We start from the raw sequence: 27026 nt of genomic DNA, 5'->3' as shown, positions 1-27026 counted from the left end.
TTTGTATTATTATCTATTACTGTGTAACAAGTTATCCCAAGATTAACAGTTTAAAGCAACAAGTATTTATAATCTCACGGTTTCTGTGGATCAGGAATCTGGGTGTAGCTTAGCTGGGTTCCTCTGGCTCAGGGTTTCTCACAGCCTATAGCAGGGTGTCAGCCAGGGCTGCAGTCACTGCAAGGTTCAACTGGGGATGGATCTGTTTTCAAGCGTATTCACGTGTTTGTTGCCAGGTTTTCCTGGCTATTGGTTGAAGATATCAGTTCCTTATTGCAGGGTCCTCTCCATAGGATGCTTGAGTATCCTCACAACATGGTAGCTGGTTTTTCCAAATCAGTTATCAAAGAGAGCACCCAAGATAGAAGCTGCAATCTTTGGTCACATCTGCTCTATTCTGTTGGTCACAAAGACCACCCCTGGTAGAGTGTGGAAGGGGACTACACATGGTGTGAATACCAGGAGGCAGGGATGGTTGGGGGCCATCTTAGAGGCTGGCTCCCATAGTGTTGATAAGAATTATAGCACCCATTCCTCTCCAAAGAGTTTCTGTACCATAAAGTTCGTAATGGAACCTTAGAATTTGATTAGGTGATGGTAATCCTAACTGGACATCCTTTTATTAGAGCATAGGTTAGCAAACCATGGACCTGTGGACTGTTTTGTACAACCCTTGAGCTAAGGATGGTTTTTATATTTTTACCTTTTTAAGGTGGTTTAAAAACAACAACAAAAAAACAGTACCAAAGAATATGCAACAGAGACCTGGTATTTCAGTCCTGCAAAGACGAAAATATTTACTTTATAGAAAGAGTTTGCCAACTCCTGCTTTAGAGCAAGAATAATATTGTAGATGTGGATATCTTTATTGATATGACAAAGCGTTTTTCAATAACTGATAAGACTTAAGAAATACTGTTAGTTTTCACCTTTGTGGTATGCATATTAATATAGCTTTCCTTGCAGGCATCTTAATATGATTGTTCAATTACTCCACACACCCCTCAAAAAATATCCTAATTCAATACCTAGGCTTCCTCTTATATCCTCCATCTCAGTAAATAGCATCACCTTCCCTCTTCTCTGCTGGCCCCATCCCAAGTTCCAAGCTAGAAACACTGGGATCATCCTTTACACTACCATTTCCCCCACCCTCCATATCTAATACGTCACAATTTTGTTAAGATGTCAATAGATTATCTTCTCTCTATTTCCTCTGCCACTGCCCTAATTCAGATCATCTTTACAGCAAAAGGGATCTCGTTGGCTCTGGCCTTAGACCCTTAAGAGAGATAATATGTGAGAGAGAACACATCAACAAACTGGACAGTCATTTGAGTGACAATATATGCTAGATATTTGTTCTTTGTAAAGTTACTTCTTTTGAATTCTGTGATGATAGCGTTGATGTGAATAATAATATTCATTATATTCTTTCATAACCAGGTTCTGAAAACCAGGCTGGCTGTAGGCAAAACTGGACAATACTCTGGGATGTTTGATTGTGCCAAGAAGATTTTGAAACATGAAGGCATGGGAGCTTTTTACAAAGGTTACATTCCCAATTTATTAGGCATCATACCTTATGCAGGTATAGATCTTGCTGTGTATGAGGTGAGTTTGTAGCAATCTTTTGAATCTGAAAATGTAGTTAAATAGTTCTCATTGTTAGAATTTGACTTTATATAGAGAGGTACATATGTACCAGGAAACAGTTTGTAACCAAAAGTAGATTCAAGGGTGTGTTCTTTTATCTTTCTTTTCAAATTCCTTGAATATGACACCCCATATGCCTGTGGTCACTTTTGTATTAGATTTCACTGTTAATTATTTTTATAAATGAAGAGAATACTTTCACATTCAGATATAGTTGTTCACTTCTCTAGCACCATATACACAAATAAAATCAAAATAGATTAAAGACCTAAATGTATGACTGGATGCTATAAAACTCCTAGAGGAAAACATAGGCAGAACACTCTTTCACATAAATCACAGCAATATTTTTTTGGACCCGTTTCCGAGAGTAATGGAAATAAAAACAAAAATAAACAAGTGGGACCTAATTAAACTTAAAATCTTTTGCACAACAAAGGAAACCATAAACAAAACAAAAAGACAACCTACGGACTGGGATAAAATATTTGCAAACCATGCTACCAACAAGGGATTAATTTCCAAAATACACAAATAGCTTAATATCAAAAGAACAACCCAATCAAAAAATGGGTAGAAGTCCTAAATAGACATTTCTCCAAAGAAGACATACAAATGGCCAACAGGCACATGAAAAGATGCTCGATATCGCTAACTACTAGAGAAATGCACATCAAAATTATAATGAGGTATCACCTTACACCAGTCAGAATGGCCATCATTAAAAAGTCTACAAATAATAATTGCTGTGGAGAAAAGGAATAATAATGGTGTGGAGAAAAGGGAACCCTTCTGCACTGTTGGTGGGAATGTAAATTGGCACAGCTACTATGGAGAACAGTAGTGAGGTTCCTTGCCAAATTAAAATAGAACTGCCATATGATCCAGAAATCCCACTCCTGGGTGTATATCTGAGGGCAAACTCTAATTTGAAAAGATACATGCACCCCAGTGTTCATAGCAGCACTGTTTGCAATAGCTAAGACATGGAAGTTAACCTAAGTGTCCATCAACAGATGAATGGATAAAGAAGATGTATTTATCCAGAATGGAATATTACTCAGACATAAAAAAGAATGAAATAATGCTATTTGCAGCAACATGGATAGAACTAGAGATTATCATATTATGTGAAAGACAGAAAGATAAATATATGATATCACTTATATGTGGAACCTAAAAAAATGATATAAATGAACTTATTTACAAAACAGAAATAGACTCACAGACATAGAAAACAAACTTATAGTTGCCAGAGGGGATAGTGGGAGTGGGAGGGATAAATTAGGAGTTTGGGGTTAATATATACATACCACTATGTATAAAATAGTTAACAACAAGGACCTACTGTATAGCACAGGGAACTATATTCAATGTCTTTTAATAACCTATAATGGAAAAGAATCTGAAAACAAGAATGTATAACTGAATCACTTTGCTGTATACCTGAAGCTAATAAAACATTATAAATTAACTGTATACTTCAATTTTTAAAAAAAAGGTTATTACAGATACAGTTGTTCAGCTTAGCAGATGATACTAGGGATTTTTTTGAGAAGAGAGAAATAAGCAAAAATGGCACATTTTCTTTGGTTTGTTAAAATTTAACATTGATAAAACCAAGACACTGATAGTGGGTAGTACAGATTCATTCCTTGTACTTGTCAACCTGAAGAAACCTAGGAGGCAATAATCAAACACAACGCATTTATTTGGGATCAAAGAATTGCAATTCGGTACACACAGATTTGGGTATCAATCTGAACAGTGTCTGCTAGGGAGTAAAAGTCAGGGTTTTTTGTTTGTTTGTTTTTTGCGGTATGTGGGCCTCTCACTGCTGTGGCCTCTCCCATTGTGGAGCACAGGCTCCGGATGCGCAGGCTCAGTGGCCCTGGCTCATGGGCCCAGCTGCTCCGTGGCATGTAGGGATCCTCGCAGACCGGGGCACGAACCTGTGTCCCCTGCATCGGCAGGCGGACTCTCAACCACTGCGCCACCAGGGAAGCCCAAGTCAGGTTTTTAATGGCAAAGAAGGGAGGTTTGCATTACAAAGAATTTTAGTTGGAGCTGAAGGCAGAACCTAGTTGGCTAAACATGATTGATTGCTAAGGCTATCATTAGAGGGAGGTAAGAGTTCGTTAACTGTGACAAGTTGCAGGTGTTCTTGCAGAGTCCTTGGACTATCTGTGGTGTGGCCCAGTTCATATGTTTATGGTTCCACCTGGTGAGACAGGCATAAGGTCCACCTCTTGAGTGGCCTTCCAGCTTCATTTTAAAACCCCTTGACATAAGTGACTCCATCTTATGTCACATATCCCCCTTTTGATCAAGATCATTCTCTAAAAGCATTGCCAATCAACTTACAGATTTGCTTTGTCTCACATTGCTGGGATGGACCTGTCCCAGAAAGTCATGTCCCATGTTGGGGGAAATTTTTAATTTCCAGTGGTTATTTCAAGGAGTCAGTGTCATAGGGTTAGACCATTGGGCAACAGGGAGGCACAGGAAATGACTCCTAGGAGATTTGGTGGCTTGTAAGGCAGTTGTCCTTGTGGCCTGATTAGCCAAGTTATTTCTTTTGGTTTCATCTGAATTTAATTTTGGATGCCCAGGTACCCTAATGATGGCTAGGACAGATGGAAATTGGATCAATTCCAACAACTTATTGACCCAATTTTCATTCTTAATCTAGCTTCCCCCTGAGGTTAAGAATCCTCTTGGTTTCTAAAGCATGGCAAAGTCATCAACTACCCTAAAGGCAAAGCGACAATCTGTATAGGTATTCACAGTTTTACCTTCTGCTAGGGTGCAATCTCTAGTTAAACCATGGAGTTCTGCCTGCTGGGCTGAAGTAGCAGTCAGCAGTGGAGCTGCCTCAGTTACTTCAAAGGAGCAGATGATTGCATACCCAGTACAATATTTTCCTTTGCCATTTTTCAAACAAGAACCATCAGTAAGCCATGAAATCTCAATGTTAGCAACAGGGGTTTCTTGTAAGTCAGCTCTAAGGGTTAATAACTGATCAGTCAGGGTCAGACAGTCACGAGGAGTTTTGTCACTAAGTAAAGGGAGAAGGGTTGCAGGGTTGAAGTTGTTGTAGCAGGAAAGGGTTATGTGAGAAGTTAGTAATGATATTTCATGTGGGGTAAGACAGCTTGCAGGAGGGTGTTGAGAGTGATGAGAATTGTGCAAGCCTCCTACCGCATGGGGGAACATAGATGGTGAGTGGAGAGCACATAACTATTTCCTCAGTTGATGCTTTAAGGGCTGTTGCTGCTGAAATAGCTCTCATGCTGGAGGAAGGCCTCTGGCTACAGGTCTGATTGTTGAGTGTAATATCCAAGGGGTTGGTGTTGACCTCTGTGCCTTTGAGTAAGCGCTCCTAAGCCATTTCTCTTCTTTCGTACATGAAGTGGAAAAGGCGAAGCTAATAATTAGTATGTCCTAAAGCAGGGGACTGCAGAGTCCACTTTTCAGGTTCTGGAGCCCTAAAGACGTTTTCTTCCCACTCTAAAGGATCTGGTCTTTAAGCTTTGAGAGGCTGGGCAACTAAAAAATTAAGTATCCAGTTTCTGTAGTATCCAGTCAGCCCAAAATACCTTTAAAGTTGTCTTTTGGTCTGTGGCTAAGGGAAATTTAAGACACTTTGAATCCTATTAGGGTCTTAAAGGAGTCCTTAATCTGAGATCAAGGGTCCTAGGTATTTGACCTGTGTTTGAACAAGTTGTAACTTCTCTTTAGAGACCTTTATGACCTTTAGTTGCTAACAGCTTGGGGAGATGGATGCTATCTTGCTCACTTGCCCCATTGGAAGAGGAACAAAGAAGGTCATCAACCTATTGAAAAGGATGAACACTTACAGAAAAATGACACCTGCTAAATCTGCTTTTAGGATCTGTAAAAAGTGGGAAGGGCTTTTAGTCTAGACTTGCAGCATGACAGTCCAGGTGTATCGTCCTTCCCACATGAAAGCAAATAAAAATTGACTTTCACAATCCACAGAGATGCTGAAAAAGGTGCTACAGAGGTCAGTTATAGTGAAAAATTTATTCTCTGTAGGTATTGCCATTAAAAGAGTATGAGGGTTAAGGGCAACTGGATGATGATTGATGACAATGTTATTAATAGCCCTCAAATCTTGGACAAATCTCCATCCTCCTCTGTGGGGTTTCTTAATGAGGAGAATGGGTGTATTACAGAGACTAGTGTAGGGGACTATGAGGTGTTGTGTTTTGTATTCCTCTATGATTGGTTTAATTCCTGCTAAGGTCTCAAGATTTAAAGAATATTGTTTAATGTTAGGAAGAGGCTGACCGCGGTCAATTTGAATTTTAATTGAGGGAGCCAAATGAACCTGCCCAACGTGGGTTGTGGATTTTGCCGAATCTCTCAGGGACTTTTTTGAGTTTTAAGTTTATGTTACCTTCCAAGCTTGTCTTAAGGGCAAAAACTGCTGATAGGGTTGAGGAGCTTGGAATGCCATCAGTTGTTGAGGGGTTGAATTAATTTCAAGGATACTTTCCCCTCTTGGGAAAAAGGGATACAAGTATTGATCTCTCTTCAAGTCTCTGCTTTCAGTTCCTTTGGGTGTATACCTATCAGTATACAAAATTGCTGGGTCATATGGTAATTCTGTGTTGAGCTTTTTGAGGAACAAACTGTTTTCTATAGAAGCTGCACCATTTTTCATTCCTACTAACAGTGCGTTTTTCTGCATCCTTGTTAATATTTGTTAGTTTCTGGTTTTTGTTTTTTGATAGTGCCCATCCTAACAGATGTGAGACAATATCTCATTGTGCTTTTGACTTGCATTTCTCTGGTGATAAGTGATGTTGAGCATCTTTTCATATGCTTGTTGTCCATTTATTTATCTTCTTTGGAGAAATGTCTATTCAAGTCCTTTGCCCATTTTTTAATTAGGTTATTTTTTATTGTTGTTGTTTAATTGTAGGAGTTATTTATATATTTTGGATATTAAATCCTTATCAGATATATGGTTTACAAATATATTCTCCTATTCCATAGGTTACCTTTTCACTCTGTTGGTTGTTTTCTTTGCTTCACAGAAGTTTTTAAGGTGATGAAATCCATTTGTCTATTTTTGCTTTTTTGCCTCTGCTTTTAGTATCATATCCAAGAAATTGTTGCCAAAGCCAAGGTCCTAAATCGTTTATCCTGTGTTTTCTCCTAGGAATTTTATAGTATTAGGTCTTATGTTTCGGCCCTGGATTTATTTTGAGTTAGTTTTTTGTATATGTTGTAAGATAAGGATCCAACTTTATTCTTTTGCGTGTGGGTATCCAGTTTTCCCAGCACCATTTTTTTTTTTTTTTAATTTTTGGCCCCACTGCACAGCATGTGGGATCTTAGTTCCCCAACCAGGGATCGAACCCGTGCCCCCTGCAGTGGAAGCACGGAGTCTTAACCACTGGACTGCCAGGGAAGTCCCCCCAACACCATTTGTTGAACAGACTGTCCTTTGCCCAGTGTGGGGTCTTGGCACCTTTGCTGAAGATCATGAGCCCATGTATTCAAGAATTTATTTCTGAGCTCTCTATTTTGTTCCATTATTCTATGTATCTGTCTTTATGCTAGCACCACATTATCTTGATTGCTGTTGCTTTGTAATATACATTGAAATCAGGAAGTGTGAGGTCTCTAACTTTGTTCTTTTTCAAGGTTATTTTGGTTAGGTGGGGTCCCTTAAGATTCTATTTGAATTTTTTTTCTATTTCTTCAAACAATGTCATTGAAATTTGAATAGGGATTACAGTGAATATGCAGTTTGCTTTGGGTAGTGTATTAGTATGTTTGGGCTACCATAACAAAATACCAGAGACTGGGAGGGTTAAACAAAAGAAATTTACTTTTTCACAGTTCTGGAGGCTAGAAGTCCAAGATCAGGGTTCTGGCTGATTTGGTTTGTGGTGTGGCTCTCTTACTGGCTTGCAGACAGCTGCCTTCTTGCTATGTTCCCAGAGGGAGAGGGAGAGAGAGTTGAGTGAATGAATTCTCTGGTATTTCTTCTTATAAAGACACTAATCCTATTGGATCAGGACCCCACTGTTATGACCTTGATGTTACCAGAGAACCTTCATAAGGTGATAGAATTTTGAGAATATCTATAAATTGAGGGGTACAAAGCCAATAAAGAGGGGGAGACAAAAATAAATAAAATAAATAAGTAAAAAAAATATATAGTGAGATCTGAGAGGCAAGGAATAATAATGGATCCTAGGCTGTAGAAGAAAATGATTATGGGACACACAGAGAGGACTTACAAGATCATGTATATTTTATAGGATTTTAAATTAATTGTTTTAAAAGTGCATTTTCCTACCCCCCCCCCCCCATTCTGGTGTTAATAGTGTAAATAGTTGCTTAGTTTCTAGTGAATCACTTCTCTTTTCTTACTTTTGTAGTTCAGACATGGTTGTCTTTAGCCTTATTGACTTTATTTCTTGTCATATTACAGTACTAAATGGACCTTAAATAAGACACTTAAATATAATCTTTGTTTTCAAATTTATAGAGATATTCTCGTTATATAATTGTAAGGTCCAAGTATGCAGTTAAATTTTATCTTAAAATATTTAAACTAGTATATAATTTCCCCCACATATTAGCATATATTTTAATACTTCAGATATTTTTTATTTAAAAAGTACATTATACATTTCTCTCAATTAATTGCCTTCTAATGGAACTACAAAGACCTAGGATAATAGGGAAGAAGCATGGCCTGAGGATCCATTTACTTGATTCAGCACCCTTGTTTAGAAAACCCCACTGAGACTAATTTTCCTCATTTCTAAAATCAGAAGAATAGCTCCACCTCAGAGCTTTTGTAGAAGGACTGAATGAAATAACATGTGTAAAGTACAAAATGAGATGCAGTTTGTAGTATTATATTATTTTTATTGATAAGCACCGTAGGAAATGTTTAGATCCTAGTCTGGTGTGCTGTTGATCTTCACATTTAGTTAGAAGAAGATGAGCACCCAGTCACACCTCTCATGTTTTGAATCCCCTGTGGCTTCCCCACCTCTCTACAGAGCTGCTGCTTCCTACAGTGGCTGTGCCACCCAATCTTGCAGAAATGTGTCCTGTCTCATAAGGATGAGAGTAGCAGTGAGAACGTTCACGTTGAGTGAAAGCAGTTGTAAAGTTAGTTGTTTATTATTTTTCTTCTTTTCTGTTTCTCTGGCAGCTCTTGAAGTCCCATTGGCTAGATAATTTTGCCAAAGACTCTGTAAACCCTGGAGTCATGGTGCTGCTGGGATGTGGTGCCTTATCCAGCACCTGTGGTCAGCTGGCCAGCTACCCCTTGGCTTTGGTGAGAACACGCATGCAGGCTCAAGGTGAGTTTTGGATAAAAGAATGACACTGATAAAGTACTGCATCAGTAGCATGCTTTTGGAACTTCAGGTTCCACTGAGACAGCAGAGTGTGGTTTTAAGATAGTATTTCTCAACCTTTTTTGCATTATTGCCTCCTTAAGGAAGCTTTTTAGAAATTCTTTTCCAAATCAGTTCCTCTTCATGAAATTTTAATACCACGGATACTCTGTGCATATATTGTATGTATATCTGTGGTTTATGCACAGAGTAAGATTTTCATGCTCCCGTTGAGAGTGCATGTTTTAAGAGTACAGTTGGCCCTTCATATTCGTGGGCTCTGCATCCGTGGATTCAACCAACTGTCGATCGAAAATACTCAGGAAAAAGACTCCCAAACTCCAGAAAGTTCCAAAAAGTAAAACTTGCATTTGCCATGCAGTCCACTCTTTACATTTTTTTTTCACTCTTTACATTTGTATTTACAGATCATCTACATTGGAAGTACTGGTTAATTAATGATTGACTGCTTGGTTGGGGGAGGGAGGTTGGTACTTGGAAGAGAGATGGGGATAGAGGCGTCTCGATGCTCAGGGAGTACTGTTTAAAGAAATGGTAGTGGGTGAGATTGGCCAGGGATAAAGCAGAAAGTGAAAGAAAGGCACAGAATGAATACTACTTTAGCATAGCAATAAAAGCCAGCAAATCATAAGAAAAGAGAATACTCAATCAGACGGCAGGAGAGCCAGGAGGGCGCTGTGTAATCAAAGTCGAGGAGACAGTGTCACAGTGGGGAGGAATCACAGTTCAGAAGTTGTAGGTCCCATAATAACGAACAACTCCAGCCACCATTTACTGAGAATTTGACAGATGCCAACTGCTTTACATATGTTGCTACTGATTCTTTCAATGCTGTGCAGTTTTCATTCCATTTACAGAGGAGAAAGACCATCAGCTTTCAGCTCTCCCACTTGGCTAGCTAAGTGTGTTGGGACAAGTTTCTCTATCTTTCTAAACCTCCGATTCCTTACTTATTAAATGGGTATAATAACACTTACCTTAGAGGATTGGTATATAAAGTAATTAACTCAATATCTAACACAGAGTAATCACTCATATTTGTTATAATCAGGGCATTCACTGTTAGGTGCCATAGAGGGAGAATTATATAAAGGGGCACTTTCTTGGGCCCCTTGGAATAAATTTTATCCTTTTGTTCTGTTCGTTCTAGAAAATCATTCTGAATCGTAATTGCATAGTCATAATAAAACATACATGAATATTAAATTAGCCTGGTTTCTTTTTAATTTTCTAGCCATGGTAGAAGGAGCCCCACAGCTGAACATGGTTGGGCTCTTTCGACGAATCATTTCTAAAGAAGGAATACCAGGACTTTACAGAGGCATCACCCCAAACTTTATGAAGGTGCTCCCTGCTGTAGGCATCAGTTATGTGGTTTATGAAAATATGAGACAAACTTTAGGAGTAACTCAGAAGTGACATGCTGAATTTTTTGCTTTAGCATGATTATTGAAACTTTCAGCCATCTCCAGAGTGACCTTTTCTCCTAGAACTGCAACAAGTCCATGGCAAAAAGAAGCTGTATTTTTTTTTCACAAAAGGGAAGAGCATATCAATGGTAACTTCAAACATTTGGACTCAATTTTATACATTCAGAAATGCTAAAAATCATTGTTTTGATAAACTCATACAGTTTTGAAAAGGCAATAAATTTATATTTTTTCTTATTAGTCCTTTCTACAAATCTCTGCCTGGAATCCTAAATCTGAAAAAATGTACTTGCTTGAACTAAATTTGCTTCGTGTGAATTATAAATCTTTGATCTTTATTTTGGTTGGTTCAAGATTATGCCAATTCCTTTATACTTAAATGTCTTTTTCTTAAAAACAAAATGATTGGAAAACCTAGAAACTTAAATTGTTTATATATTTTGAATGTCTTTATAAACTTCTTAAAGTTTCCTTGTAGAACCATTCATGGAGAATCATTGCATGAAAACATAATCTTACAGCAGCCAAATAGGTATAAGGTCTATATTCTTTTTTTAAGCTGAATAAGAATGAACATAAGCAACAGAACTTCAAGACATGTGAATACCCTAGTCCATATGATTTTTGTGTAAGGAAGAGTGATAAAATAATATTTATTTCAGTGAACACTTCTCCATTTTTCTTGTACTGTTATTTGGTTCCCAGGATGACACACTGATTGTCAGTATATTACTGTTAAATTATCAACAGAAGTCAACTTACTTGAAAAATTCTGTTTATTGTCACTGCTTTGAAAAGCACCAGGAAACAAAACCCTTTTACTTGTATCAGTTTCTGAAGAGCATCTGTCTTCTCTTTGTCCTTTGTTTCCTACTTGAATCAGACTTCCATTTTAATCAGGAAGGCTTCTGGGGACCATTCTTGGTTATCTGAAATTTCTTAATTACATGAAGTAGGTTTATCATGGGTAAATGGCATTCTCATTTCCCCCTCACTTTTAATTTATTTGACCCTGCAATTCTCAATTTGGGCACCACAAAGCTAGGAGAATAGTGTATATTAATAGTAGTATATATTAATTTTATATATTTGGTACTATAAATGAAAGGCCCAATTTACAAACATGTACATTCATATTTTCTCTTGCCCCCAGCTTAGAAACACATTATGATATAGAAAATTTGATTTATAATATTGATAGCATGTTTTTATTTTACCGAAGCCATTTTTTGTAATCAACTATCTTTTCTGATTTGTGTGATTAGGACTTAGAAAAATATTTATTAGTTGAAGTTATTCTTATCATTTTTCAATTTAGTTCTTTTTTTTTTAACATCTTTATTGGAGTATAATTGCTTTACAATGGTGTGTTTGTTTCTGTTTTATAACAAAGTGAATCAGCTATACATATACTCATATCCCCATATTCAATTTAGTTCTTAAACTCAAGTTTTATTTCTAGTAATTTGTTATAAATTACCAACATTTTAATGGAAATCTAGTGACATAATAGGCATTTACTTTATTTGAACCTACCTCTCATGTTTTCTGAACCAGAGAGAAATGTTGGACTTGTGTTTGTGAAACATATCCTAACATATAGTTTTTATTATATTAATTATACCTGATAAATGTCTCAGTATTTTTATAATACATATGATAAGAATGGGACTCTATCTTCAGGGTGTTTGTACTTTTGAGTAATACATAAATGACAATATTAAGGTACATGATTAGCTCTTTTTTCACTTATAAAATTATGGAATGAGTAAAATTTCAGCTACTGAAAAATATTCATTGTTCATTATGAATTTAAATTGTTTGCTCTTTAACATTTGTAAGGAATGAATGTGGTTTATCTGTGTATCTTGTATCTTTTGAAAAGAGTCTGGAGTTGAAGATAGTTTATATCTGGCATTACTGCATATTTACTTTCTGTTTATATTAAAAATACATATATGTTTGTTTTTGAAATGTCTTGTTTCCTCATTTTAAAAAAATAGTGTAACTAAGGCAAAAAATGGCTGTCATGCAGTTTATATCTTTGGCAGCAGTTTGAATAGTCTGTATAATATTACTGAATAAGACTCACTGTAGTCTTTCCAAATATTTTGGCCTTTTCTGAACAGCCATAACAGTTATTACCTCTGTCATATATTTTAGTATAAGATGATGTTTTTCGTGATGTCCAAATTCCACATTTACCATTTAGGGTGATACCCCCAGGCTCATAGTGCCAAAGAGAGTCCGAAGTCACAGGGCTCCTTGGCACATCTTCGTGGAGTACCAGTTTGTCTTTTTTTTTTTTGCGGTACGTGGGCCTCTCACTGCTGTTGCCTCTCCGGTTGTGGAGCACAGGCTCTGGACGCGCAGGCTCAGCGGCCATGGCTCACGGGCCCAGCCGCTCCACGGCATGTGGGATCTTCCCGGGCCGGGGCACGAACCTGTGTCCCCTGTATCGGCAGGCAGACTCTCAACCACTGCGCCACCAGGGAAGCCCCCAGGGAAGCCCCCAGTTTGTCTTGAAGTTGTGGGAAACAAAAGCTAAGTAAGTTTACTGGTAAGTAATTAAAACAATTTTATAATGTAGATTTTACAACTATAAAGATTATAAAATTTGATTTTAAAAAATAAAACATAAGACTGCAAAGAAATTCTGCTTTCCAACTTGAATGCTACCCGGCCTCCAGGAAAAATATATTTGCCCTCCTTGGCTCTCAAGGACCCTTTATTAGAAAAATGTCACCATTTTGTTTCTTACACATTTGTCTTGTATCCCCATCCAGAGGGTAAGCTTCGTGTGAACAGGCATTGCATTTTATACTATTTTGTTTTTTGAGCTTTACATCAGGTCACATGTATAAAAGTATGGCATAGGTTTCCTATGCCCAAATAAGAATTTTCCCAGCTCTTTTGTTCTCATGGAATTTCTTTGTTTTGAGAAGAGCACCAAACGAGTAATGATATGTGTGAAGAGGAGCAACCAATAACCCTCCTTTTCCTCCTTTGCCATATTCCCTGCTTGGGAGAAACACAGAGCAGACTGAGCTCATCAAATCGCTCTCCGGGAGAGCATGCCCTGCAAAATTCCATCTGCCCTCCTGCTTCCATGTAGGACAGAGCTGTGCTGAGGTCCAAGCTGCCTGGGCCTGGACCTGGACCTGCTGCAGCCCTCTGACCACAGTGCAATTGAAGACACCTGTTCACAGCCTCCTGGTTTTTTTGTTTTTGTTTTTTGCTTGTTTTGTTTGTTTGCAAATTGGGCTCCACAAGCCTATACTCAGATGCTCGGGCATGGCCACTGCAGCATTGTTGTGAAAGCAGAAGTGCCCCAAGCCTGGGCCACTTGGCATTTATTCTGTAAACTTTCACTTGCTCATTGGTTCTTTCGGTGAGAATTTATTAAACACCTACTGTGTGTCAGATACTTTTAGGGGCTGAGGACACAGCACTGAACAGGACTCCATACTTTTCCTAATGGACATTATCTAGTGGAGACAGACAACAAACGAAGTAAAATATGTAATAGGTCAGATGGTGATAAGTGCAGAAAGCAATGCTGGGGCCGAGGTGGCAATTTTAGGCAGAGAAGACCTTGCTGAGAAGGTGCTGTCTGAATAAAGGGCTGAAAGGGGCACAGGAATAGGCCACACTGGTGTCTGGGAAGGGCATTCCAGGCAGAGGGAATGCAGGTAAAGGCCGTGGGTGGAGGGAACATAGGAGAGGTCAGTGTGCCTGGAGTGGGGTGAGCAAAACGGAAGGTATTAGGCGATGAAGACACAGAGGGCTGGAGGGAGGCCTGTCTGCTGAGCACTTCCGGTACTGCAATAGCCACAGTTCCTTGGTAATGTTTCCTAACCAAGATTCAGATGTCTCTCCTCTGTGGGTGGGAGTCTCATTATTGAAAACATCACTGGAAAACCTTGCAGTTTCTGTAACTGTCGTGTCCATCACACACACAATGGTTTTCCCTGAAACTGCTGTCCCAACGTAGTGGCCCTTTCCCCAGGTGGCATGTCTATAGGCTACTCTTTGCCTTTCCTTCTCTGGGGAGGATTTTAATTTTCAAAAAGACAAATTAACTTAGAGACCTTAAAATCTTTCTAGATATTTTCCTAAGAATTAGAGAACTTGAATCTTAGCAAACCAACAAAGCTGTCGTTGTGCTCAGTTCCTTCTCTGACCACCTTGTAACTGCCCAGGATTTATTTCTTTGTTTATAATTTATACAAATTGTACAATATTGAAAACAATCCTTTTATTTATTTTTTGTTAGTTGATATTGTCTTGCTTTGAATTTACTTCCACCAAGTCAAGATAATAGTAACCGAAGAAGTGATTTGTATTTTGTTACTTTTAAAAGAGGGCCAGGGGGCTTCCCTGGTGACGCAGTGGTTGAGAGTCCGCCTGCCGATGCAGGGGACATGGGTTCGTGCTCCGGTCCGGGAAGATCCCACATGCCGCGGAGCAGCTGGGCCCGTGAGCCATGGCCGCTGGGCCTGCGTGTCCAGAGCCTGTGCTCCGCAACGGGAGAGACCACAACAGTGAGAGGCCCGCATACCGCAAAAAAAAAAAAAAAAAGAGGGCCAGGGATTTTAAAGCATTATGAATTACTCTTTCAAACCGAACCTTATCGCAGATCCTTGGTATTTGCTAATCAGGTGTGTTTTCCAAGAGTTTACACTCATCTCTTTACACAGCTTTCTACAATACAGTCATGACCATGGGTTCAGGATGAATTAGCTTAAATTCCAGCACCTGTAATCAATGTCAGCCGCAGATATGCATCACTCAACCCCCAGGGGAGGTCTCCACATGAATCTTAGTGTGCCAACTGGGATGTGCAAAAAATGTGACATTTCTGAATTTTCTTTAAATTAGCTTAAATCCAGCTGGAAGCTCCTATACCACTCAGTGTTGTGCCAGTGACCTGGGATCTTGGTCCCTATGGACACTGGTCATGGTCTACCAGTTGCTGCTAAGGGGCCCTTTGTTGCAGCCTGTATGGTCCCTTGGACCCCATGGCTGTGCTGTGCTTGGCATGGGGGTAGTTGGTAAGACATGGGGCATCTGTACCTGGGATCTGGCCTTTCCATTCTGCAAGGGTTAGGAGTTGAATATGAATCTCTCCTTACCTTGGGACCCACCAACCTATGTCTCCTTTCCAGGCCCTGGGTTTGTCCCTTTTTCTTTTTGCTCTTAAAGGCACCCATCTGCTCATCCCCTGGGACTCCTGGCATCCTCTCTGCAGGTAGCTTAGATGCTTGCAAAAGACAGAAGAGCCTCTGATTGAAAGTGACTTCTGTTTTCCACTTTTAAAAATCACTGAGAGAAGGAGATATTAAAGCCCTGCCTCCTTGTCTGAAATGAGATGAAAGGGAACATATAAGGGGAATAAATACAAATTAGTCTTTCACTCAGTTATCTTGCCGTAGGCTCTCAAAACACCTCCTTCCCCTTGTACTCTGTGTCTCAGGAATGAGCATTATTGTGCTGCAGAGTGGTGTTCTCTGCTCACGTGAAACAACACATTGTTCAGCCTACAGAATCTCTAAATGCCCAGAACGTTACTGATATGTGGCAATGTAGCCTCACCACCAGATGGTTCGGTAAGTAGTGTCCTGAGTGAAAAGTCAACAGTATAATTGAGAGCTGACACTTTTCAAGGAGATGGAAGGAGATGGGAAGAAGAGGGTAAAATTAATTGTAATGTGGAAAAGGATGATAAGATTCCTCAGAGTTAGAACTGTTTCTAAATCTGTTTTGTTTTTGGATGATTTAGGGAATATGAGTGTAAGCCCTCAGAAGACATGGGTGATAAGGTGCAAGTGTAGACTTACAGGTAATAATGACTCGGGTGCTTGAGGCTTTTACAGTAGAAGAAACTTCAGGCAAACTAAAGGTGAGGAGAAGTTTTTTGTTTTTTTTTTTCGGTACGCGGGCCTCTCACTGTTGTGGCCTCTCCCGTTGCGGAGCACAGGCTCCGGACGCGCAGGCTCAGCGCCCATGGCTCACGGGCCCAGCCGCTCCGCGGCATGTGGGATCCTCCCGGACCGGGGCACGAACCCGTGTCTCCTGCATCGGCAGGCGGACTCTCAACCACTGCGCCACCAGGGAAGCCCGAGGAGAAGTTTTAAAGTCCATCCGTTTGTGATTTGTTCCTCCTCAGATTTTGTTCCCTTCCCTCTTTACTCTTCATAAAGATGTCCCTTCTGGAGAAAAACGAGAAAATCTTTCATAAGGTAATAAAACTATATCAAGCAGAGGAAAAAGTCAGTAAACAACTGAAGAATTTTGCTATAGTTTGAAAATTTTGCTATTTCATATGTTTGTTTTCTTTAACTAGTATATGGCTATTGTTTTAGGGAATTCTGACCAGATTAAGAGAGATGCTCCTCTCTTTGCCAAGCCTTAATAATTCACTTATTTTTCTTATAAGGCAATGAGCACAAAGATTGAGAACATCAAGAGCCATACATTGGCCAAGATGATGTTATTCAGCAAAGTTCTTTCTATGTTTTTATGGTACTATTAACTTATAAGCAGATGGTGACTCCTGGTGAGGTATTTCTCTCCCCTTTTCAGAATTCCCGGCAGTGGAGTTCCCCTTGGTCAGGAGGGGCAGGAAGAAGGACCTGGAGAAGAAGGTTCAGTACAGCGCTGTGGACATGCCCTCAAGGTGAGAAATGAACCGACAGCCTTATTTATCACCATGATAATTGCTCATGATGTTGTTCAACTATAGATTTGCCAATTTGGGGCACCACGGGCCATAAATATGGTTCTCTAGTCACTAATATAGACTTTCCAAGTATCAAGCATGCCTAATTTCTGAGAGAGAGAGGGGGAATTGACTGATGAGTTTTGCAGCCCACTTCATGCCTTCCCTTGTTGAGCTTGTATAAATTCTCTCTTTAAAAACAAACAGCACAGCCTTTGGGAACACTCGTACAATCAAGCTCTTCCTTTCCCAGGTGGTTGGATAGTCATATAGCAAATGGCTAGGAGCCTCAGCCCAAAGGAACAGTATTTTCCAAGGATTTCTTGCCATAATTTACCCTTTGTCTTACTGACTGGGAACAGAGGAGTTACAAAACTCTTTAAGTAGATCCTTGTATTTGTTCCATCATCCAATCAAAGCAAAGTGAAATGGGAAGGCTGGTTTTTACCTGTGGTGGTGATAGCACAGGACCAGTAAAGTAGTGACACCTCCGGCCCACAGAGCAAGGCTTCGAGGGTACTGGTCATGGGAGCTTTACCCACAGCAGCCCAAAGACCACCATTCCCAAAGTATAAACTGTTAGTGCCTAGTTATTGATTTAATTTTTAAATTTTAACACTATGGCCTATCTTTTTTTTTTTTTTTTTTTTTTTTTTTGCGGTATGCGGGCCTCTCACTGTTGTGGCCTCTCCTGTTGCAGAGCACAGGCTCCAGACGCGCAGGCTCAGCGGCCATGGCTCACAGGCCCAGCCGCTCCACGGTATGTGGGTTCTTCCTGGACCAGGGCACGAACCCGTGTCCCCTGCATCGGCAGGGAGACTCTCAACCACTGTGCCACCAGGGAAGCCCACTATGGCCTATCTTGCATTAGCTTTTCACTTAGGGCCAGATATGATTGTTCAGTTTCAGATGATTCAAATTAAGATGATCTACAAAGTGAGGTAAGACCAAGTTTACTTCAGCCTGTTGGGTCCAAAGTTTATACTCTTGACTCTCATAAAGTGTAATCCAAATGGTATATGCTCTTTCTGAGGGGCATCATTTTTTGCCAGGCAATAGAATGGTGACTTTAACGGGGGTGGGGGATGGTCTCTGTATCCTTGTTGATTGCGGCCCTCACGAGGATACTGACAGCTTTGGCTGGGTAAATTAAGTGGACACATATACATAATTGCCAATTTAGTGTTAGAATGAACTGTCCAGGCTTTTCCCTGCTGTGGGAGGAGTCATCTATTGCAGTGCATATTTCTTAGAGCAAAGCCAGGTATTTTTATGGAACCTCCAGGATTTCCAAAGTGAGCCAATAAGTATGTACCTCATACCAATTGCATATATAATATGTACAAAGTAATACAGATTAAGGAGGAAGTTACAAATTTAATAAACTTGTTTGGAAGAACAAAAGTAAACTAATTTTTAGTAAGGAGACATTGTAACTTCTCAAGCAGATCTTCTTAGACATAAGTTGAGTCTTCAAAAGTCATATATTTTTTTTACATCTTTATTGGAGTATAATTGCTTTACAATGGTGAAAGTCATATTTTTTGCATAGCCTTCTTGATGTATAATTGACATTCGATAAACTACTCATATTTAAAGTGTATAATTTGATGTGTTGATGTATCTATTTACCCATAAACACAATCAAAATGATGAACATACCATCACCCCTAAAAGTTTCCTGTTGCACAGGAAATCACTTGTTATCACTATAGACTAGCTTGCATTTTATAGAATTTCATATAAATGTCTGGCTTCTTTGACTCTGCATACTGGTTCCTTTGTGTTGTTTTATGTGTCAATAGTCCATTCCTTTTTATTGCTGAGTAGTGTTCCATTATAGGGATATTCTACTATTTGCTTATGGACACTGACCTATTGATGAACATTAGCATTGTTTCCAGTTTTTGGCTATTACAGATAAGCCACTATGAACATTTATGTACAAGCTGTATACGGGCATATGTTTTTATTTTCTCTTGGGTAAATACCTAGGAGTGGCATGATTGTCCCACTTGTTCCACATCCTTGCCTTTGTGGATATTTCTCAATTTTAGCCACTCTAATAGGAGTTATCGTATCTTATTGTGGTTTTAATGTACATTTCCCTCAAGATATGTGCTTTTTTTGCCACCAGTTTTGGTAAAAACTGTGTTTATGAGTGTGTACATATGTCAAAGCTTATCAAATTATAAGTTTCATCATGGTTAAGTGTCTCTTCAGATATTTTGACCATTCTGGGGGGTTGTTTGCGTTATTTTGGAGTAGTGAGAGTTCTCTCTGTATATTGTGTATGAAAGTCCTTTTTCAGGTATATCCCAATCTGGTGATTGTCTCTCCACTCTCTTAGCTATGTCTTTGAAGAGCACGTTTTAATTTTGATGTAGTCCAATTTATCAATTTGTTCTTTTTGAATCATAGTATTATATCTAAGAAAAATTTCTTAGCTTTTAAGATTTTCTTAAAATTTTAAGAACATTTTCTCCTGTGTTTTCTTCTAGAAATTTTGTAGTTTAAAGGCCTTGAATTTAGGTCCATCATCTGTTTGGAATTAATTTTTGTGTATGGTGCAAGGTATGGATTGAAGTTCTAGCTTTTGCATATGAATATTCAATTGTTCTGGTACTATTTGTTGAAAGGACTATTCTTTCTCTACTGAACCACCTTGGTACCTTTGTTGAAAATCAGTTGTCCATATATATGTGGGTCAATTGTTGGACCCTATTCTGTTCTGTTGATCTATTTGTGTATTTTAATGCCACACTGTCTTCATTACCGTGGCTTCATAAGTCTTGAAATCAAGTACTGTAAATTATCCAAACTTGTTCTTCTTTTTCAAAGTTGTTTTGGCTATTCTAGATCCTTTGCATTTCCATATGAATTTTGGAATCAGCTTGTCAATGTCTACAGTGAAGCCTGCTGGAAATTTGATTGGGATTATATTGAATCTATAGATTAATTTGGGGAGAAATGACATCTTTCTTAAGATGTCAGAAGAGAAGTTATCTCTCTCTATTTATGAATTAAAAACATTTTTTCTTGATAATATTTTGTAGTTTCATAGCAATACGTGTGAATCTAACAAAAAGCCATAATATTGAGTAAAAATTGCAAGTTGTATAAGAGTACTTATGATATGTCACCTTTCATATAAGTTTAAAAAACCCACCACAATTAGTTACCAGTATAGTATTTAAAAAAAAACATATAGTTTAAAATATAGTTTTAAGAAAAGCAACATTCAGATTAGTGGTTGTTGTTGGGTGGGAGGGGGTTATAATTTAGGGGGCTTTCTGGATACTTCAGCAATACTGTTACATCTTAGGCTGAGTAATGGAGACACATCATATTTTATATATACATATATATTTTTATATAGAATATTTCATTGAACTATTTGAGTCAAAACTGTAAAATAGCTGTATAATTTCTAATCTACTTAAAGAAGACAAAGGAAACATGAGAACTTAATCAGCCTGACAGAATTGAGCAAAGGGGATGTAAAAGAAACAGTGAGAATGTGTTATGTACATATCACATGTGCCTGTGTCTATAAAGCTTGTAAATGCACAGATAGGATCTCTACGGAAACCCACAGTGTTATTCTCTGGGGCAGGGAGTATCATGGGTGGGCTGTGCATGAGGACTTTCACCTTTTAATGGAGACCTACATATTGTTTGAATTTGTACAACTAGTATGTTTTACTTTTATAACCTTTAAAACCATAAAAAGCAAAGTGAGATTGTATTCTATATGACATTTTGTCATCTTAATTGCCCTGGTCCCGGGCTTGTCTGCCTTCAGATTTATCCCTTGCCCTTCCCCTGCCCTGCTCTGTATTCCTAGGTGTGACTCCTCCAGGTAATGTTTCCCAGGCTCTCGGGTCTGCTGCTCCCAGGGGGAGCTGGCCAGTACAGGCACTGGCAAGAGACTGGAGGGCAGAGGAAGAGGGAAGCCAGGGTATTTCTCCCTGTGCCTCTGCCTTTGGAAGCACCTCTGGCAGCACACACATCTAGACCACCACTGCAAAGTTCAGAACACCAAGGGTAAAGAGAAAAGATCTGAAAAGCTTCCAAAATGGAGGAGGAAACACAGACCATCTGCAAAGGAATAAGAATCAAAATGCATCAGATTTTGCAGCTGTATCCCTAGAAAGTAGAAAAGTGATAATCTAGAGTCAAAAGCAATGCAACTGTTTACTAAGCTGAAGATGAGAATAATAAATTTCCAAAGTGAAAGGAAGTTTACTTCCCACACATTATTTCTTAGGATATATTCAAGTAAAACTAGGGAGTAAATATACCAAGAAAAAAAAGGAGAATGGGATATAGGCAACAGTGGATCCAACCAGGGAAAGCAGTGTCAGGAAGTCTGATGCTGACAATAGGTGCAGAGAGAGTCCAGACTGGAGCAGCACCATGGAGGGCACTGGAAAGAAACTCTACAGAGAAAAGGGGTTCAACAGAACACCTGATCCCTGATGGGTAGAAGAGGTTAAGGAAAAATGTCATTATGAAACAAAGGCAAAAAGTGCAAGAACATTAAAAGACAGAAACTTCAGGAAAAATGGAAAAGACTGAATACAAAAGAAATGTAATTATAGTGGACACCAGCTCTGCAGTGAAAAATACTGTGTAGTCACATAAATGCACTTTTTTTTTGCTTTAAAATATGCTGTTTATTTTCTTCTCCAATTATAAAAATAATACATTATCCAAACAGATAGTTTAGGAAGCACAAAAATCCACCCAGGAAAATGACAACAAAAGCCCCTCCATCCCACTAGCCAGAGATAAGCGCTGCTGGTGTCTGTGACGAAGGCGCATCTGAGGCCGTGAGGTATGTACAGATGATGCCTTTTAAGTCCAGCAGAAGACAGAAGAACTCACACTAAAAGGAAGGCTGCAGTAAGGCCCCTAAGTTTCTGCACATAGAAAGGTGGCCTTAAAGTCTCCTCCTCTTGACCATTTTTGATGCTGCAGAGCCCCACCCACCTGGGGACACAGGAAGAGCACGTCTCGGCTCCCTGGGGACAGGGCTGGCCTCTCCTCCTCTCAGCCAGATGCCCACGTCCATGGCCACAGGGGACGACGCCCCAGGACTCCACAGGGCATAGCGGGGACCTGCAAGCAGGAACCCCAAGCCTGTGGGTGTGACTGTGCGTTCCAGAGCGGGCACCAGGAGACAGGGTTGGAGTCCCAGCTCTGCTTCCCAGTGCCCTTGGACCAGGCAGTCTCTTGGGCCTCGGTTTCCTCATCTATAAGGGGAATAACGCCCACCTCATGGGTTCCTGAAGGGACTAAATAAAACATGAGAAGCAGGTCACAGCACTGGCACATCTCAAGGGTCAATAAGTGTCACAGAACCCATCACTCCTTCCCATTAACCTGCTTCGTGTCAACCCTGTGGCTCTCATTTTTTAAAAAACTGTCCCTCAGAGCAGTGACCAAAGCCCAGGGGGTAAAGTGGAGGTTTATCCTATCCAGAGCCAACCCGAGTCTAGATCCAGCCAGGCCTGCCAGGCGATGAGAACCCGTGAGCCAGCAGCCTGGACCCTGGACCAGAGAAGAGCAGCCCTGCGAGGGCTCTGCCAGGGCCATGTTCACACTGCAGAGCAGACAGGGCCCAACAAAGGATGGGCTTGTGTGGAGGGGCCCCATGGGGGGCACCGAGGCGATCCGGCAGACCTTGGGGGAAGGAAGCCTGTTCACAGGCCAAGCTGGAACCCTCCCTGCAAAACAATGAATCCCCCATGATTGTTTTGCCTTTAATCACATTTTTAAACACTTAACATACGAACATCTTGATGTTCCTTGATGTTTTCATCTTCGTGCATCTGTCATCCTCAACATGAAAGTCTGGAACCTTCTGCACTAATTTTAAAGTCGGGCTGAACGTTTAGTAATGAACAAAGCTGCTTAAATTTCCCTCTAATTCTGTCTAAGTCTTCGTGAAGTTTATCATAAGTAGGGTTAGCATAAGGGAATTTCTGAATCATTCCAATCAACGATTCTAAGACCTTCATCTTTTTGCTGTCTTTCACCGTGGCGAAACCGTGCAGGAGACATCTCCGAGCAAAAGCAAAACCTTGGTAGCATCCGATCTCAGATCCGATTTTAGCTCCATGTAGTGTGCCATACTGTCTTCCTTCAATCATACCCAGACTACTTCCTTCTTCATAGCCTTCCTGATACCCTTCCCCGTGAAATCTCTCATCCGCCATCACGATGGCGTCGAACACGTCCTGACTCCCGGGCCGGCAGCCGGCCCGACCCCAAACCCCACCCCTTGAGCTCCGGTACCTCGCGCTGCGGCTGCAGACCCGCGAGGCTTGGGCACGGACGCCTAAATGCACTTTTGTGTGTGTGTGTGTGGTACGCGGGCCTCTCACCGCCGCGGCCTCTCCCATTGCGGAGCACAGGCTCCGGACGCGCCGGCTCAGCAGCCATGGCTCACGGGCCCAGCCGCTCTGCGGCATGTGGGATCCTCCCGGACCGGGGCACGAACCCGCGTCCCCTGCATCGGCAGGCGGACTCCCAACCACTGCGCCACCAGGGAAGCCCTAAGTGCACTTTTAAAATTAAACTATAGGCTGAACTCCCAGGACTTAGTATAGCTATAGAACAATGCAACTGAGAAAGAAAATATAATCAGAAGTTGAGAGGTGGGAGGCTGGGCGGTGGGGTGGTGTCTGCAAGTCTTCATCTTAGAGGATGAGATGCTGCCTATTGTGGCTGGAACAAAAGAGAAAGCTGTTAGTATATACTGAAAGTTACAAGGATTTCCAAAGAAGGATTAAAAAATGGTGGTATTGGGAGGATGGGAAGGGGAAGTAGGGTGTGTGCTAGGGACTTGCTCATCTAGGTACGATGGCTGTAGTGGGTGCAGCCAATGCCCTGCCCAGACACCTGGTCCTGACCATGGCAGCACACAGCAGCTCTGTGTCCAGTTGCCAGCTTCTGCATTTCTTTGCTCCAGGGTTTTGCCTGCCAGAACTCACTTTGCTGACAGGAGCAGCCCTAAACCAGTGATCCTGGGCTCCGTTGTCCACTGGCTCCATTTTGCCCTGGGGTCTGGCTCCAGGTGCCCACAGTGGCAGCTGGTTTGGTGGTGTACCCTTTCCTGGCTGCCTTCCCCACCTCATCTTACTTCCCCATCCTGCCCTTGAATCCTTGTCTCATGGTCTACTTCTGAGGGAACCCAAACTAAGGCAGTCTGCCCCCCACAGATCTGAAAATAGCAGAAGCATTTTATTCAGAGAAACAGCTGACAGACGTATGGGGAGTTACCGATACCTGGACCAGGACTGGAGGTGGGAAGGGGTGGAACTGATGCCTTCAAATAGATGCCTGTATGTGTACCTGAAAAACAATCATTTAAAACATAAAGCAAACTGGAATAATGTGACAAAAGAAGAGAGCACAAATATATGTGGGTGGCCTGGCCTGGGCTCTAGGTCCAGATCCCTTAACTTTTTTTTTGTTTTTTACATCTTTATTGGAGTATAATTGCTTTACAATGGTGTGTTAGTTTCTGCTGTATAACAAAGTGAATTAGTTATACATATACATATATCCCATATCTCCTCCCTCTTGCGTCTCCCTCCCACCCTCCCTATCCCACCCTTCTAGGTGGTCACAAAGCACCGAGCTGATCTCCCTGTGCTGTGTGGCTGCTTCCCACTAGCTATCTGTTTTACATTTGGTAGTGTATATATGTCCATGCCACTCTCTCACTTCGTCCCAGTTTACCCTTCCCACTCCCCGTGTCCTCAAGTCCATTCTCTACGTCTGCGTCTTTATTCCTGTCCTGCCCCTAGGTTCTTCAGAACCTTCTTTTTTTTTTTTTTTTTTTAGATTCCATATATATATGTGTTAGCATACGGTATTTGTTTTTCTCTTTCTGACTTACTTCACTCCATACGACAGACTCTAGGACCAACCAGCTTACTACAAATAACTCAATTTCGTTTATTTTTATGCCTGAGTAATATTCCATTGTATGCATGTGCCACATCTTCTTTATCCATTAATCTGTCGATGGACACTTAGGTTGCTTCCATGTCCTGGCTATTGTAAATAGGGCTGCAGTGAACATTGTGGTACATGACCCTTTTTGAATTATGGTTTTCTCAGGGTATATGGCCAGTAGTGGGATTGCTGGGTTGTATGGTAGCTCTATTTTTAGTTTTTTAAGGAACCTCCATACAGTTCTCCATAGTGGCTGTATCAATTTACATTCCCACCAACAGTGCAAGAGGGTTCCCTTTTCTCCACACCCTCTCCAGCATTTATTGTTTGTAGATTTTTTAATGATGGCCATTCTGACCGGTGTGAGGTGATACCTCATTGTAGTTTTGATTTGCATTTCTCTAATGATTAGTGATGTTGAGCATCCTTTCATGTGTTTGTTGGCAATCTGTATATCTTCCTTGGAGAAATGTCTATTTAGGTCTTCTGCCCATTTTTGCCAATCCCTTAACTTTGCTTGAACATGTCAGTCACTTTTGAAAGAGAGCCATAAACTGAGGTACATTATTGCATGGATCTGAACAGATGAAAAATATTCTCTGCAGATACTGAAAAAGTACAACTTTAATCATAGTAATGGGGTATAAATATCCTTCCCACCTTGTTTTTGCTATTGAGTAGGAAAAGACACACAGAATACATTGGTAATCACTGTAGAAATGAGACAGGATTTGTTAAACACTCAGTACTTTATGTGGCACTACTTTATGCTCTTATATAGGGCACTATTGCATAGTTGTCATTTATAGAACATTTTGTGTCTTGGGTTTAAATATGGCTGCTTGTTGTTGGCATTTTCCCGATAGTACACCATGTCTCGAATGGAAGCTATGACCCAGGACTCTGTAGAAGCAGTTCTTGATGCCCCAAAAGACCTGTACCAAACTATTACAAGTAACCGTCATGGCCTCCATCCTCCACTGGGTGGCCGACTTCTCCCAGCTCTGCGGACTGCAGATACCCGGAGCTTCTCAGCTTTCTCCCTTTGCCTCCTTCTGGAAAATCACTGGGCTGCCTCCGGCCAGATTTGAATTTCCTGCATGAACCATCATTGCCTTGTTTAGAGGAGGGAAGGTAGGGTTGGCTTGTTACCGTTCCAGGAGAGAAGGTGACAAAGAAGGTCCTTTATGTGTAACATTGAAGAGAAAGGCTTGTTCTTATTTTTTTAGACAATTTTTCAAAAATAGAAAAATTCTGTGTTTTACAAGTCAAATTAGAAATGATTGGAAAAAAAACAAGCATACTGGTCAAACACAGAGTTATATTTAAATGTTCAGATATGAAAACTGTGACCATAGAAGATATTTTGAGGTATTTGTTTTAATAGTGTGATGAATATTTTTTCATTTGCTTAAAATATTTCGAGAAGTGTACCCATAATTCAAGCTTGGAAGTACAAGGAGGGGTAAAATAAGTGTAAAAATAAAATAAAACAAACAAGTAAAATACACCACAGAATTGTTTACTCACAAAATTGAGTTTACTCTATTCTCCTTTGTTTTTTGTTTTGCTTTGTTTTTTTTAAACAAGAAGTTGTTTTCCTTGATTACACTCTGGTTGACATGTTTTAAAAGAAATACAGTTTAGGTTTCAGATTAAGACAAGCTTGCTCTGGTATATCCCTGGAATAATTAGCATCATGGGAAAAATTTAATATTACTATTAGGCAAATCAATCTGTATTTTTGGATTAATCTAAAGTATCCTTCAATTCTAGTAAACAGGGTTTTTTTTATGCTAAATTCTTGTTTCAATGTTATGCAACTGCATA

The 27026-nt window shown here is 40.2% G+C and overlaps 2 protein-coding genes across 2 annotated transcripts in view; one reads left to right on the top strand and one right to left on the bottom strand.

Moving 5' to 3' along the window:
• Nucleotides 1-10493, top strand: part of SLC25A24 (solute carrier family 25 member 24) — a gene marked incomplete at its 3' end in the record, with an annotated part of 78759 nt that extends 68266 nt beyond the window's left edge. Inside the window, exons 11-13 of the mRNA XM_079727010.1 lie at nt 1447-1614; nt 8867-9017; nt 10309-10493. Of these exons, the coding sequence (XP_079583136.1) occupies nt 1447-1614; nt 8867-9017; nt 10309-10493 (504 nt within the window). The remainder of the gene's footprint in view (nt 1-1446; nt 1615-8866; nt 9018-10308) is intronic.
• Nucleotides 10494-23071: 12578 nt separating this feature from the next.
• LOC307064801 (protein LTO1 homolog) lies at nt 23072-26070 on the bottom strand (the record flags this gene model as incomplete). Its single annotated transcript, XM_079721497.1, has 3 exons — nt 23072-23540; nt 24516-24587; nt 26009-26070. The coding sequence occupies 3 exons, from the start codon at nt 26068-26070 to the stop codon at nt 23072-23074; spliced, it is 603 nt and encodes a 200-aa protein (XP_079577623.1).
• Nucleotides 26071-27026: the final 956 nt, after the last annotated feature.

The sequence above is a fragment of the Hyperoodon ampullatus genome (assembly GCF_949752795.1).
Source record: "Hyperoodon ampullatus genome assembly, chromosome: 2".
Lineage (NCBI taxonomy): Eukaryota > Metazoa > Chordata > Mammalia > Artiodactyla > Ziphiidae > Hyperoodon > Hyperoodon ampullatus.
This window is presented reverse-complemented; position numbering and strand designations above follow the sequence as displayed.